The sequence below is a fragment of the Mustela nigripes genome, chromosome 5, assembly GCF_022355385.1.
Source record: "Mustela nigripes isolate SB6536 chromosome 5, MUSNIG.SB6536, whole genome shotgun sequence".
In the NCBI taxonomy this organism is placed as follows: Eukaryota; Metazoa; Chordata; class Mammalia; order Carnivora; family Mustelidae; genus Mustela; species Mustela nigripes.
Window position 1 is genome coordinate 142,111,462 of NC_081561.1, and position 15,596 is coordinate 142,127,057.

At 44.6% G+C, this 15,596-nt stretch overlaps 2 protein-coding genes and 1 non-coding gene across 5 annotated transcripts in view; 1 reads left to right on the plus strand and 2 right to left on the minus strand.

Annotated features, from left to right (window-relative positions):
- TCP1 (t-complex 1) overlaps positions 1 to 7,902 on the minus strand; it is an 11,393-nt gene extending 3,491 nt beyond the window's left edge. Inside the window, exons 1-7 of the mRNA XM_059401372.1 lie at positions 7,644 to 7,902; positions 6,674 to 6,759; positions 6,344 to 6,472; positions 4,264 to 4,361; positions 3,764 to 3,874; positions 3,271 to 3,452; positions 2,761 to 2,887 (exon numbers count right to left, since the gene is read on the minus strand). Of these exons, the coding sequence (XP_059257355.1) occupies positions 2,761 to 2,887; positions 3,271 to 3,452; positions 3,764 to 3,874; positions 4,264 to 4,361; positions 6,344 to 6,472; positions 6,674 to 6,759; positions 7,644 to 7,707 (797 nt within the window). The 5' untranslated portion in view covers positions 7,708 to 7,902. The remainder of the gene's footprint in view (positions 1 to 2,760; positions 2,888 to 3,270; positions 3,453 to 3,763; positions 3,875 to 4,263; positions 4,362 to 6,343; positions 6,473 to 6,673; positions 6,760 to 7,643) is intronic.
- LOC132018895 (small nucleolar RNA SNORA29) lies at positions 3,962 to 4,099 on the minus strand. The gene has a single exon (XR_009404667.1). It is a non-coding gene; the product is annotated as a small nucleolar RNA SNORA29 (small nucleolar RNA).
- A 269-nt stretch (positions 7,903 to 8,171) lies between the features above and the next one.
- On the plus strand, positions 8,172 to 14,222 carry MRPL18 (mitochondrial ribosomal protein L18). Of its 3 annotated transcripts, none has more exons than XM_059401375.1 (4): positions 8,172 to 8,562; positions 9,074 to 9,260; positions 12,772 to 13,003; positions 13,714 to 14,222. In XM_059401375.1, exons 1-4 carry the CDS (start codon positions 8,406 to 8,408, stop codon positions 13,783 to 13,785), a joined length of 648 nt encoding a protein of 215 aa, XP_059257358.1. In that variant the 5' UTR covers positions 8,172 to 8,405; the 3' UTR covers positions 13,786 to 14,222. The 3 variants fall into 3 exon arrangements, with proteins under 3 accessions (XP_059257358.1, XP_059257360.1, XP_059257359.1); XM_059401377.1 differs by lacking the exon at positions 8,172 to 8,562 and adding an exon at positions 8,572 to 8,798 and having other exon boundaries at positions 12,772 to 12,854; positions 13,714 to 13,781; XM_059401376.1 differs by lacking the exon at positions 8,172 to 8,562 and adding an exon at positions 8,582 to 8,798.
- Positions 14,223 to 15,596: the final 1,374 nt, after the last annotated feature.

Consider the following 15,596-nt stretch of genomic DNA (forward strand, 5'->3'; position numbering starts at 1 on the left):
ATCCCAGGACCCTGAGATCATGACCTGAGCCGAAGGCAGCGGCTTAACCCACTGAGCCACTCAGGCGCCCCCAAGTTTAGTATTCTTAAATAAGAGTATTATCAAATCAGTGTCTTCAAAAGGGTCCCCTGACATCATGGCGGAGACTGCACTGGAAAGATGGAGGAATGAGGCAAAGAGGAAGTAACCTGGAGATCGAAGAGCATGTTTGACGAGAACAGATGGTCTGAACACAAGTCTCGGTTTATGGCCGAGATGATGGAGAGAGACAGCCAATGACTCCTGGAGTAAAATGGTTCAGGATGACAGAGAATTCAGTTTTTGAAAGGTGCATCCTTCACGCAAGCTGCCAGGAGGCAGGGAGACACAGGACAGAAATCATAAGCAAGCTATGGGAAGGGATACAGATCTGAAAGAAGCAAAATACCCATCACTGAAACCATCTCACTTACCATTCAAAGAATTTTTAAAGTAGAATGAATTCAAGATGACCCTCAAATTAACCTCCCCGTGCATACTGAGCTAGATGCTACACTGCAGGCAGGAGCTGCGAAGCCAAGCGCATCCTTGGGGCTCCACCTTTGAAGCTTAAAGTCTGAATCCTACAAACACACACAAAACCTGTGCAAGGCCCAGGAAGATCAAGTGAGGAACTCACAGCAGAATGGAATTTAGACTGACGGAGAAAGAAAAGCTTTTTTGAGAGACTGACCAGCTAAAGAGTAAGTAAAAAATTAACCAGTCAAAACCAGTAGGGAGAGAGTACATCACAGCACAGGGAAGAACATTATTAAGGACCAGTGGGGGAAGAGTCTAGTCCTAGAAGAACTAGGCCACACCTAGTTCCAGGTATGGCCAGACCACAGAGGAAAAAAAATCAAAGAAATTAAAAAATCTGTTCCAGAGTAATGGGAAATCTACAAATAGATCTGCCCTTGGAAGTGATGAGGTCGTAGCTGCTGTGTGGAAAAGTCTGGGAGAGGGGGCAAGAGTGGAAACCAGGTGGCCAGCTTGGCTGTCCCAACCACAGTGGGCAGGAGAATGGAAAGTAGATGAATTTGAGATTTAATTTGATGATAAAAATCAAGTGGTTTTAAGTGAGAGATTAGAAGAGGAAAAGGCAGGTAAAAAGAGGAGTTAAGAATATTTCCTAGTTTTCTCCAAGGGTCCTCATCACTAAAGCAGCACAAGCAGATTTATGTTCAGTTTTAAACACTGACTCTGAGATACATAAAGTGTTCAGAGGTGTTTGGAGCTCTGAGAAACACATTTGAAGTTTCCAGCACAGAAATAGTATCTGCAGTCCTAGAAGTGACAAGGAGTTATCCCAGGGACAGCAGAGCAGAGCCCGGGGCTGCCCAGGCATACAAATACAGAGGAGGCAGTACCACAATGCCATGGCTGTCCCTTCAAGTGTTTCAAGAAGGGAGTAGTCACTAGCTTGATGATGCTCAAATGAAGTATCGAAGTGTCTAGTTTTCTAGAATTTTACCCTAGGGACCAATAGTGACCTTAGCAAATGGTCCTCCACTGGAGAACAGACTAGAACTGGGAAGGAAATGAGAAATAAAATACCAGCAAACCGTTTTTGTGTAAAAAACTTGGGACATCCAGCGGTGAAGAGATGGGGAAGGCTAGAGAGTAAGTGGAGCAGGATGTGAGTAGGAGGCTTTTATCTCTGGTTAAGAGAGCTACAAAGTGGCTGCAAGTAGAATTTAGAAAAAGAATGAGAAATGGAATTCGTAACTGGAGATGCAGCTTGAGTACTCTTACGCTAGAGGGACTGGCCTTTGGTGAAAGAAAGGATACTTTGTTTACTGGGAAGAAAAAAGTACACATGCAGATCTAAAGGAGAGAGCCACATCTTGGCAAAGACCTCTTATAGGTTTGGGTCAGTCACTGTGTTTTATTTTTTAACAAAACCAACTAATCATTAAAATATGTGAAGGACAGGGGTCCAGTGGAAGCAAGCAGTCAAACTGAACTCTAGCTCTCTAGCATGCTAACTGATCAGTAACTATGTAGCAACCCTGAGCTCCTGGCATACAGCAAACATTCAATCAACACTATGTTGTTTATTTGAGAAATTATGTTTGTGGATAGATCTTCAGCGATTATCTTCACGCATGAAATCAAAATTTTCATCGAAGTTATATCACCAAATCTATCTTAAAACACCAAGTCACCACCGCTTTCTAACTTTCCAGAGAAAGTTTGACTTTGGTAAAGATTAAGTTTTCAGGACACTTAGGTGGCTCAGTCAGTCAAAGGTGTGTCTTCTTCGCCTCAGGCCATGATACTAGGGTCCTGGGATTGAGTTCCACGTCAGGCTGCTTGCTCAGCAGTGAGTCTGCTTTTCCCTCTGCCTCTCCCCTATACTCATTCTGCCCCCCCGAAATAAATAAGTAAAAATTAATTTTTCAAGTCCTCCAAGACCCCCACACTTAAATAATCCCACTGCATCATCTCCGTCCTCTGCTACCGGGACTTGCCGTTATGTAGAAGTGTAACATTCCTTGTTTTTATTTTTTTAAAGATTGCACAAGCAGGGGGAGGGGCAGAGGGACTTGCAGACTCCCTGCTGAGAGCAGAGCCCATCATGGGGCTCTATCTCAGGACTGAGATCTCCACCCAAGTCCACATCAGATGTTTAACTCACCCAGGTGCCCCACTCCTTGTTTTTTGTATACTTTTTTTTTAATTGTCACCTGCTCTAACAGAAGTCTAATCTACAAACACCTCTTTCAAAGGTCAACATACCTCTGTCTAATCTGGTCCAGTTTCTCAGGGTCCGTAATAACCACCTGTACACCAAGCTTCATTTTTGTTTTCTGCAGGCTGAAGTCAAGGCAAGCAATTTTTGCATTGACTATTCTCTTGGTCATGCCTATAATTGAACACATTAAATTCCTTTATAAGAACTGTAACAACGTTACATTTTATAAAATACAACTATTCTTAAAGCATAATTAAAGTAATAAATATTAAATTATACCAACTCTAAAGATAGATAAATTTACATTTTTGTTACATTTAAACTTACAAATTTTTATGGCCTCTACCTTTCCTTAACTTGCATTTTTCCCAAGTTTTATGTGCTTACATTACACAAGCGATAAACTGAAAACCTGGATGTATACTTTCCTTTTCCCCTGGGCTTTCCTAAAGAACAGTAGGTGCTGGTCTTGGATAGATCACCTAAAGGATGTATATAGTACACAGTCTATAAAAAACAAATTTTAGCCTATAGTATCAAATCCTAGGCCTTACCCTGGGATCCCACCACACAGTTGAGTGCATAGCCACTGATGAGCAGACTCTCCGTCTGACTTCTCCCATGGGCTTTCAGAATATTAATGGAATTGACTGGGTAACGAGGCTGGCCTCTTACATCTGTGTATTTCACTGCAAGGACAGCATCTACTACCATATTGGCGAAGAAATCACCATTTCTAAGCCAAGGGTTAAGGAGAACAAGAACATGGAATGGATAATGGGTGCACACAAAAATCAAGGGACTTCAAAGGCACTTCCTTTCAGCAATCTCATCAAAGAAACAAGCATTAACTATGCCTTCAAAATGCTGGAATACTATTTATCATTGCTTGCAATTTGTATCACTGTGACACTTTATTATTATCTCTCCCCCTAGAAAAGGAAGGAAGCAAACAATTTCAATACAGTATCACAGTATCAGCACAAAAACTAACCAAGATCTTACTTTTAAAAAAGCCTACACTTGACTGAACGATCACAAGGATACATTCCAATGATTTTGGAAGACATCGATGTCTTAGCAGCATTGATCAGGCAATCTCTTCCAAGTTCATCTGTGTTAATAATTAGATTTTCACTGATGTATCGCACTGCCTCCCTGTTTGAAGTATGTGGGAGAAAACACTTATAAGTTCATTACTCAAACTTTTTTGTTTTATCACTGTATCAAAATGTCTTAGGCACCAATTTTCTGTTTGGCCATTTCATATAGGAGGAGGACACAATAAATCCTCCCTCTTCAGATCATGGCAATTTTATCTATCCCACAAGCATAGCCAACAAAATCTATTATTGGGAGAAAATGTGGCAGTCAAATGGGAAAAAAAAAAGAACAAAAAACAAACCACCAGCCCTACTTCTTACTTCAAATATTACTATTAAAACAGCACTTTTTCAAAATAAAGTCACTAACAAGATTTAAAGAACACTGTTTACAACTGTAACATCACATAATGTAAAATTTTATCTGAATGCAAACAATCTTACTTGCAAGCAAGTCGATAGCCACTAATAACTGATGTGGGATGAATTTTCTGTTTGACCAGTTCATCTGCATTTTTAAGAAGTTCGGCTGCAATAATAACCTGTAGAGAAAATATTCATCGCTCTTGGTCTGACAGCATGTGAAATACGTATGTAAAAACAACACAAAAACGATCAGCTATTATCAACCAGAATGCTACTGACGGTGAATAACTGGTTATTGGGAATCTGGAAAAAAAAAATTGACATTTGTTTTTGAGAGGGAGAGAGAATCTTAAGTAAGCTCCACGCCCAGGATGGAGCTGACATGGGCCTTGATCTCATAACCCTGAGATCATGACCTGGGTCACTTAACCGACTATGCCACTAAGGTGCCCTATACACATACACAGTACTTTACGTACAAATGGCCAAAGGCTGATAGCCAGAAAAGTGTTCTGGCTTACAAACCAGTTCTGTGGAACAACAGTAGAGACTACACATCCACTACCTTTAAATATTTTAAGTGCTCAACAGAAACCAACTGAAGACTCTACCCCTCCCATAACCCATGCTATTTTAGATTATTATTTGGTTTATTTTAAAAGCCACTCTTCTATGTAATGTATGTACACACACACACACACACACACACACACACACACGAGAATATTACTCAGCCATCAAAAAGGGAAATCTTGGGGCACCTGGGGAGCTCAGTGGGTTAAAGCCCCTGCCTTTGGCTCAGGTCATGATCCCGGGGTCCTGGGATTGAGCCTTGCATCGGGCTCTGCTCAGCAGGGAGCCTGCTTCTCCCTCTCTGCCTACTTGTGATCTGTCCAATAAATAAATAAAATCTTAAAAAAGAAAAAAAAAAAAAAGGAAATCTTACCATGGACAAGGACATGGATGGAATCAAAGGGTATTATGCTAAGCCAAATAGCTCAGTCAAAAGGCAATTATCATATGATTTCACTTATGTGGAATTTAAGAAACAAAACAGGATCATAGGGGAAGGGAAGTTAAATCAAAGTAAAATGACAAAAAGAGGGTGACAAACTATAAAAGACACAATCTTAGAAAACTGAGGGTTTCTGGAGAGGAGGTGGTGGGTGGAAGGGGTAACTGGGTGATGGGCACTGAGGAGGGCACGTGATGTAATGAGCACTGGGGGTTCTATCCAGCTGATGAATCCCTGAACTCTACTTCTGAAACAGGTAATACACTATGTGTTAATTAACGGAATTCAAATAATCGTTCTTCTAAAGACATTAACAAATCAAAAACTCTGCTTCTGGGGAAATTATAATCACTTTATTTTTAATATTGTGAACAAGTTACTTATAAATTGTATTTATCATTTCAAAAGAAGTACATTCCGTTTTTTTCATGGTTTGGAGTTTAATCTAGAAATATAAACATGTCCTCCACAAACTACTGCCTGTGTCTTTAGACCAAACTATTATTTGTTCCTTACCAAATAATAGTGTTTCTATACTACAAAACACACTACATCAGTTTGCTGGATGATCTCTGAGAAGTTGTTATTGTTCACATTTACTTTCTTGCACTCCTGTTTTGAACTCACGAGACTGCCTATCAGCATTTGACATAAAAATGTCTTTGAAAATAAAAAGAAAAAAGCCAATAATATTCTTCCCCTAGCTAGTTATAAATAAGATTTTTAGGATTTCTGGGTTTCAGGTAGTGGCAGGAGAAAACAAAACTTAAACAAAAACAAAAACAAAACCCAAACAAAAAAACGAGGGGCCTGAACACAGGACCCTGAGATCAAAAGACAGATACTTAACTTACTGAGCCACCCAGGTGACACAGAAAAAGAACTTAAAAAACAAACAAACAAACAAACAAAAAAACCCCCCAACAACAAAAAAAAACTCTGAAAAAAACAAAAACAACAACAAAAAACACAACCCCTCTGTATGTGATATATGAATATTTTTGTAGCTGAAAAACTCATGAAACTTTTCTCCCTCCTAAGCATGGAGCTTATTTCTGACTCAGAAACAAATGACTTACTTACGGCTTCACTTTATCGAAGTTTAATTTTAGGAAAACTATCTATCAGATGAGAACTACCTACCACTGAGGTGGTCCCATCTCCCACTTCTTTGTCTTGCAGATCAGCTAGTTCACAAAGAACTTTAGCTGCAGGATGTTCTACCTCCAGTAACTTCAAGATGGTTGCACCGTCATTAGTAATAGTTACATCCTAAGAAATTTGCAGGGAAGAAAAAAGACAACACAATCACTGGCACACGGCATCTCTTAAGTTAAAAGATACCCATCAGAAACCCATTATCACCTTTACTACACGTTCCAGTACCAGCATTGCGATAAAAACAGAGAATTCACATAGCTAAATGTTTAGGCACTGTTATTTTCCTTTAACATAACAAACAGGCATACTCACACCAATATCATCCACCAACATTTTATCCAAGCCAACTGGACCAAGAGAGCTTTTTACAATATTGGCAATGGAAGCTGCAGCCATAACTGTAGAAATGAGAAAAAAAAATTTTTTAAATCCACTGCTCCAAATGACAGCCATTTCGGCTTAAAGTAAGTAAATGACATCCAACAGCCTCCGGATTTTCCAAATCTACAAATCTATCCTAATTAATTAAAATAAGATGGACAGACATCCATAACTTCCAGGTGTACGCGCTCTCAAGAGGTTCAACAACAACACATGCCTTAATTCGTAACGTTTGTTAGGATAAACTCAACTTAAGTACCACTCGGGCTAACGTCCAACCGAAATTTCCTCATCCAACTTCACTGTGAAAACCTGTCAGCGATGGGTGGGGTCAGAACGGGAACTGGACACCGAGCGCCCGGCATCTACGCAGGTTCTAACCAGTGCGGTGCAATGGGCAAGTCATCTGGACCGCGGCCGTTCGCTCATCGGTAACATGAGCACTTAGGACCTGTCTTTTCTGGGTAACGGTCCTAAAAAGAGGCGCAAAGGTGGAGATACACGCTCCTGCTAGTTAGAATCGGAACCTAAGAGGCGCAGGGCACCCGGACCAAAGGGGACGCGAGGCGTGACCGGCACGTGTCACTGCGGGGAGCTGGCTCTCCAGGCCCGGGAGCGCTCTTCCAGCTCCAGGGCCTGGGCATCCGCGGGACAGACCACGCGCAGCGGGACAGACCCCCACACCTGCAGGACTCTCCGGAATTCCTCGCCGGTGGGGAGAGGGCGCTGCCGCCCCGCCCCGAAGCGGCGAGACCCGCGCGGCTGGACCCCGGGCCCTCTCCCGGGAGAGAAAGGGAAGGCGCTGCGCCGCAGCCGTGGCCCGAGCGGGGTGGGGACCCGCACCGCCCTGGGCTCGGCCCCGCACCGCCCTGGGCTCGACCCACGCCTCGTTCGTCCTTACCGTTCTGGGAGCGGATCGCCTCCCCAGTGCTGCGGTCTCCGAACACCGACAAAGGCCCCTCCATCTTCGCGGCGGGGTACACGTCGAGTTTCAGTCTCACCGCGGACAACCAGTGTCTTGGTCCCAAGGCCTGGTGGCGGCCACAACGGCGGCGGCGGCTACGGCGTGGAACGGGCCCGAGCGAGGCCGCGGGGACTGCTGGGAACACCGCTCCCCCGGCCCGGCCGCGGGGCAGGGCGGGAAGGAAAGAAGAGGTGGTGGGGGAAGCGAGCCGTGCGGAAGAGCAGGAAGTGAGGTGCCGAGAGAGGGCGGACTCGGCATTTTCGCCCAATTAGAGAACGAATAAGAAGGGCGCGAAGGCAGGAGAACGGAAGTCAGGGTCTCGCACTGGAGAAGGAAGGAGGTGCTCGGCTGAAGCTTCTCCTCCCCTCTTCCAGGCGCGGGTTGCGCGTGCGCCTTTGCACATTCTAGGGCCTTCTAGAAAAGGGGGACGGTAGGGCGGAGCTTGAAGTTGGGATGTGACGAGAGAGGGTGGGCCCTTCACGGGAAAGCTGGGCTTCTGAGCGAGTTCTGCGGGTTTGCTTTTAACGGTCTTCGGCGAGCACGTGGCGAGTCACGAGCTCGGTTCCTGCGCTCACGGGCCTAGGCTTGTGGTCCGGAAGCGCTTTACATGGGCCACATGGGAAAAATGACAACTACGGTTTCTGAAAAGAAACCGCATCTTGCGCTGCCCCGGGTTTCCTCATTGTCCGGCGGGGTTGCATGTGGATCCCACAGCGACCCGCGGTCGCTTTAAGACCAAACAAAGCAACTCCACCCTGGCGGGTTGCGCCCCTCCCGCAAGCGCGTCGCTGCGACGTGGTTGGCGGGCTGCAGCGTCACGTGCACGCCAGCGCAGGCAGTGATTGGAGGAGCCTAGGTAACAGATCGGCCGGTCAGCCGCTGGGCGGCGGGACTTGTAAGCTCCGGGTCGAGGTGCAGGTGACCTCCGGCATCCAAAAGCTTTTCCCTCAGTTAACATGGCTGCTGCCGGCGAGCGGCTGGGACGCTGATGAGGGAAGCGCGCGAGGCTTTTCCGAGGCTTTGCCAGCGATCCCTCAGCAATGGCGCTCCGGTCGCGGCTCTGGGAGTGGCTGTCGGTTTGCAGGAACCCTGGTAATTCTGGCTTCTCTCAGGTGACCCCCCCAGGGCCTGCACGTTAAGTGTGTGTTCGCAAGCCGCGTTTTCTGTTAACCGCCCCCGACCCCCGTGTCCCGCACTGCGGAGACAATAGGAAATTAAGAACCAGGGTCTGTGATGACTGTACTCTGTGACCAGACTCACCTCTTGTCTCCCTTCCGGGGAGTGGATGGGGACAGAGGTGGGGTCAGAGTCCCGTTTTGTCCGTGTTTGTCATTTCTCAAGATACTCGTGGTGGTTCCCATTCTTAGGGTGTGGGGTCGCAGCGTTCTCAACGAGTTCCAAGCCAGCGCCGAAGCCTGACGTGGACCCTCTGGATAATGGAGCTGTTGCCCCAGAGTTCACCAATCGGAACCCCCGCAATCTGGAACTCTTAGGAGTGGCCAGGAAAGAGCGGGGTTGGGGGACAGCGTGGCCCTCCCGAGAGTTCTGGCACAGGTAATTAAGGCGGCTATTTAATCGGTCTCGCAGAGCAGTGCGCGGTACCCTACAAATTGTTTCAGTTCAGTCCACCGGCCAGGTGTTTCCGGAGATTGTCTAATCAGGAAGCAGCCACTGGCTGGCGGAGGGGCTAGTGGGCGGGGATGGGGGTCGGGGGACCTTGCGGGGAGGCGGGGATGGGCCCGGAGAGACAGACCATAAATAGGTGTCAGGGTCAGGGAGAAAATTTAAAGAGGGTGATGTTCGGAGGGGGAGACTGGGCGCCTGCTAAGGTCCCTTTTGAAAGACAGTTTGCCGAGAAGAGCGTTCCCGGCAGAGGAGATGGCCGCGGTGGGAATGGGCTCGCGTGTGTGAACCACAAAGCCAGGGTACCTGGAGCTCAGTGTGCACAGGAGTGAACAGTGTGGGAGGGAAATGGTGCGGTAGGTGGGAGACAGATCATTAGCTTTGTAAACTGAAGTAAGCACGTCACAGTTGTTCACAATAGTGGGAAGCTGAGAGTTTAATAAATTTTGAACTTGAAGACCATTCTGGTTGCTCTGGGGAGAAGTTTGTAAGGGGGGGAAGAATAGAAGCAGGGAGACAAGGGGGGAGTCTGTTCTTTGTTATAAAAATGGTTATTTATTGAACACTTTGTATCTACCAGGAACCCTTAGTTGCTTTTTGTGCACTTTCTCACTTAACCCTTAGAATTACCTTATGAAGTAGGTACAGTAATTTCCTCCATTTTATGGGAGCAAGAGAATCGAGGCTTAGGGGAGACCAGGTTAATAAACTATAGAGCTAAGTTATAAACATGTTTTTGTCTGACCTGCCTGAGAGCCAAGACACTATAAATTGTTACCACTGTGTTGCTTTATATTATTTACTTGGTTATTTACTTAGTAAACATGTTAAGAATGGAGTATTTCTTTCTTTCTTTCTTTCTTTCCTTTTAAATATTTTTATTTATTTGACAGATCACAAGTAGGCAGAGAGACAGGCAGAGAGAGAGAGGAGGAGGAGGCAGGCTCCCTGCTGAGCAGAGAACCCTATGTGAGGCTCTATCCCAGGACCCTGGGATCATGACCTGAGCAGAAGACAGAGGCTTTAACAACAGAGCCACCCAGGCGCCCCATGAATGGAGTATTTCTTACAGACTATATAAAATTGTAATTGCAAGTTACATAGGAGTCATAACTGTGTGACACATTCATTCAACAAACCTTAGGCCTATGGCACTTCAAAGGCATTGCATGTCATCCTTGTTAGCAAAAATTTTATGTTTTGTTGTAGAAGAGGGAATAAGGTTAATAAAATTTTACAGTTGCTATGATGCATTTTTACTTAGTGTACATAGAAAGGAGTCAAAGGGAGTAGTAGGCAGATCATTTGAATTAATCTAAAATTCTTTTGACACATTCAACCTATTTACTTAATATTGGATTATTTAAGTAATTAGAGATCTATTTTCCCACTTCTTTTTTCCTATCTGGTGTATTCACAGTATTATCAATATAGCATTTTGGCATATTATAATAGGAAGTGACCTTAGAGAGGATGAGTCCTATGCCTTTGTTGAACAAATTGTTTAAGACAAGGATCAGCAAACTATGGCCCATGGGCCATAGTTGACTTGCAAGCTTAAAATTTCCTTCCTTTAAAATGTGAAAAAGAATCCCAAAGAATAATATTTTGTGATGTGAGAATGATATAAAATTCAAATTTTATTATCCACAAAGAATGTTTTATTGTAACATAACACCACTCATTTTCACCTGGCTGTTCTAGTATTATTATGGCTGAGTTGAGCAGTTGCAGGAGACTCTAGGGCTCACATACCTAAAACATTTACTATCTGAGTCCTAATGGAAAAGGACTGTTGACCTTTGATTAAGAAACTGTGATTTTGGGGGCGCCTGAGTGGCTCAGTCCTCAAACGTCTGCCTTCGGCCCAGGTCATGATCCCAGGGTCCTGCAATCATGCCCCACATCGGCTCCCTGTTCGATTGGGAACCTGCTTCTCCCTCTGCCAACCGCTTCCCCTGCTTGTGCTTTCTCTGTCTGTGTCTCTCTCTTTCTCTCTCTGTCAAATAAATAAATAAAATCTTTTTAAAAAAATTACAAATATTAGCTTACCACGTACACTCTTTGTCATCTGATCTTTTTCATCTGAATCCTCTCTGCCCCTTCAGAATACTTCCTTGTGTCGTTGAGGAACAGTGGCTCTGGAGCCAGACCCCTTGATTGAAGTCCTAGTTCTATCACTTACCATTAGTTGTAATCTTGCTGAAGTTACTAAACCTTTCTGTGTCAGTTTCTGTAACCTTAAAAAAAAGAGAAAGAAAAAGAAAAGAAAGGAAAAACGTGAGATCATTTTGAAACAGGAGCTCTGCCTGTAAGCAGGAGGACAGTGCCTGGCACAGTAGGTGCTCAACAAACGGCAACAGCAGCACTGCCGGAAGTGCTACGTCATTCTTTCTGGTGGCTGTATAGAATACCACCGTATGGCTGTCTTAGTGAGCTAGCTTCTTACTGATGATTACCGTAATGATCCCAAACAGGGTAGCAATGAATTGCCTAGTCCATGCATCTCATCAGTGAGATCGGCGTATTTTTATGGGCCCAAGAGTCTTTAATATTTTGTTGCTGTGAACGGTCTGTTCAAACATTTTGACTGTTAAGGTACTTTTTTTTTTTTTTAAAACTAATTATAGGAGGCTCTCACGTATGGAAATTAGCCCCATGAATAATATGTGTTTAAAATATTTTTTGTTTCTTGCTGCCTTTTTACTTTAGTTTACTGTTTTCTTAACTGTAGAAAACTTGGTCAATTTTTTCTTTATAAAGGTTGGATGACATGGTTTGATGTCCTGTACAAATAGGCTTACTTTAGACTTAATCATAGAAAACAAACTGAGCATTGCTGGAGGGGAAAGAGGTCGGGGGATGGGATAACTGGGTAGTGGACATTAAGGTGGGCACGTGATGTAATAAGCACTGGATGTTATATAAGACTGATGAATCACTTTGAAACTAATGTTACATGTTAATAGAGTTTAAACTAACTAAATAAATAAGACTTAGTTTGACGTTGTAAAAATATCTGCTTGCTAGTATTACAATTTCAGTTTTTAATTTAAATCTTTGATCGATCTTACATTTATTTTAGTGTTAGCTGGAAAAGAGAAACATAATGTAAGTAAATATCCTTACTCAACGGAGGGTCACAGAGCTTAGCTCTTCCTCCTGAAATCCTTTTTTGAAGTAATGCTGTGTAATTCTCACATCTCAAATACCAGATTTCTCCTGGATATTTGAAGTTAAGTGGAAATGTTTGGTTTATTGTTATTGAGGATATCCTCATAAAGACAGGGAAAACAGCTCTTCCAAGTCAAATCCAGGTTAACTGTGTTGAAGTAAGTGAAACAGACATTGTATTCTTGAGCAATATGTAGGCATTTATTCACCTGAGGCCTTTTACCTTTAGGACCCTTTTGTGATTTTCTTCTCTCCTCATCTCCCTTAGGTTGCGAGTTATCAGGACTCAGCATCACGTGGAAGCGCGGGTTGAGCATCGCAGCGGCCAGGTTGTGGTTTCAGCATCCACTCGGGAATGGGCTATTAAAAAGCACCTTTACAGCACCAGAAATGTGGTGGCCTGTGAGAGTGTAGGACGAGTGCTGGCAGAGCGATGCTTAGAGGCAGGAATCAACTTCATGGTCTACCAGCCCACTCCTTGGGAGGCAGCCTCAGACTCGGTATTTTGGTTTTCATGTACTTATTTTTTAAAAAGTAAGAATTCCTGGGGCGCCTGGGTGGCTCAGTGGGTTAAGCCGCTGCCTTCGGCTCAGGTCATGATCTCAGGTCCTGAGATTGAGTCCTGCATCGGGCTCTCTGCTCAGCAGGGTGCCTGCTTCTCTCTCTCTCTCTCTCTCTCTCTCTCTCTCTCTGCCTGCCTCTCTGCCAACTTGTGATCTCTCTCTGTCAAATAAATAAATAAAATCTTTAAAAAAAAAAAAAAAGTAGGAATTCCTGACACAGAACAATAGTTGCATTTATTAAGTTCTTTCCATGTGGCAGATGCCGAGGTGGGTATCCTGACATGTGTGACCTCATTCCATCCTCATTGCAGCCCAGAGGTCAGGAGTCATATGCCCCAGGTCACCTGAGGCTGGCTTGTCTCGAGTGAGTCCAGGGTGACTGACTGTAGAGCCACGATGTCCCCCACTCTGCTTCCCTGTCCATGTGTTAACATCTTGTCTGTATGATGAAATGCTGCTAATCTTCGGCATCTCTAGAGTCTCTTATCTGTGTCATCGTTACCACTTTCTGGAAAAATCTGTGCAGGCTGAAGAGTTAGCAAGGAGCAAATCAGCTGTTTTCGTTCTCTTGGGAAGTGAACTGTTCATTGTCAGCTTTCTTGTTGTGCTGACTTAACTTTTTCCTTTTTTCGGGTCTTCAAAACCAGATAAAACGACTGCAGAGTGCCATGACGGAAGGCGGTGTGGTGCTGCAGGAGCCTCGGAGAATCTATGAATGAGAGAGGAGCATTGTTTGGAACCTATGAATACAAAAGCTGTGAGCTGTTCCGTCCTCCAGAAGAGAGCATCTGGAAGAACATCCAGCTTGGAATTTTTGTCTAATCATGTAACCGTGAAGTGTTGTCACTAGTTAAGGTCATCCCCACCTCCCCTTGCGTACGCGTTGAGGGGGCGGTGGTTTAATCAAGGGCTAAATTCTTCCCCTCTCTTGGACAGAAGTATCTGAGAAAAGCTGTTGTCAATTATGATTAACTTTGCAAGGACAAATGTTTATAAGTTAAAGAATAAACGCAGATTATGAGCTGTTTTTGGTTAGGTGAAATCTTTGCCTTTGAGCCCTCTGTGGCGAGAGTACACATACGAGGTTTGTACAGACTGCTTGTTACCATGTCCAGCTCATAGTGGTTGATTTCAATAAATGAGAGCTGTTGCTACAGAGTGTGGACCTTTTTTTAAAATAGGAAATGTCCTTTTCAGTTAATTATTATAAACAGTGCTGTGAAGATAAAAGGGACAAATCATGACCTTATTTGGGCTCTTGATCCCTGACATGCAGAACCAGATGTGAAGAAGAAGGAATGCGGAGAGGATCCGAAAGTGGAGGTGGACAGAGCAGGGTTGGCTTATGCTCAGTTCGGCTTGACGTAAGAATCTGCTGGGTAGGAGAAGCAGCTTGAAGTGCATTCAGCGGAATCTAAAATGAAGCTGGGCTAGGTGGGCATCACCACAGCTCTTTGACAGGAGTCAATTAAATCAAGATAGCTGTTTCTGGCCATCTAAGCCTGGTGCGATGAGAAAGAACCTGTAAGCAGTTAAGGTGGCTTCTAGAGCATTTCCCAATTTTTAAATGGGTGGTGGCCTAATCTCATATTTATACAGAAATGAAATAACATTACTATTTCTAATCTGCGTGATATTTTATTTTTTAAAAATATTTTATTTATGAATGTTTGATATTTTAAAAAGATGGATATGCACCAACATTTTTTTTTTTTTTTAAGTATGATTGGTTCTGAGAGGCCTTCAGAAAGCAGTGACTTAGTGGTCCCCTTGTGACCAATAAATACCCCAGTGGAGACATTTAAAAGTGTTTCTTATAGGCCTGATTATTTCCTTGCCTCATCTTAAAGATTGGAGCATCTCACTTTGAAGACTGTAGTTGTAGAAGGCTTTTCAAACAAGTCTGGTGTCCAAGGGAAGATGTAAAGACCGAAGACTGGACCAGTGGCTTTGGAAATTGGCAATGACAATAATAGGATTCACCTGGACATAGGGGTTTTCTCTGCAAGGAATAGGATGGCTCTAGATCATCTCTTCACCAGATTCCCTCAGTCTGATAGGCAGTTCCTGAGGGTCTTTGGGGCAAGTTTGAGAGGGTATTACAGACGATGTTACAGACCAAACTGAAGAAATAGATGGGGTATGGGGGAGGGGACTGGGCCAGCTCACTAGGGGCGAAGTGCCCAGCTGAGCTGATTCCAACGTGGATGAGATGCGGCCCCGCCCCTCGCCACAGCTGCTGTGATTACCTCGCTACTGCTGTTCCTTCGGGTGCTGCTGGCGGGTCTGCGCGCACCCCTCTCCGGCCCTGTTTTCTACCACCCACTTAATACGCTAGGTCTACGTAAGTGGCCGCTTCCAGCAACCGCAGAGAAATCGCTGCGGCCACGGTGCCTGGCCTCTGGCTGTGAAGGCGGGATCCCCTGCAGCCCCAGCGTGCGCGGAGGTGCGCAAGCAGACACCTGTGGGCGGGCAGGGGGCGGCGCGCAGCCAATCGCCGCGCGAGCTCCTTAAGGCCGGCGGCGCGGCG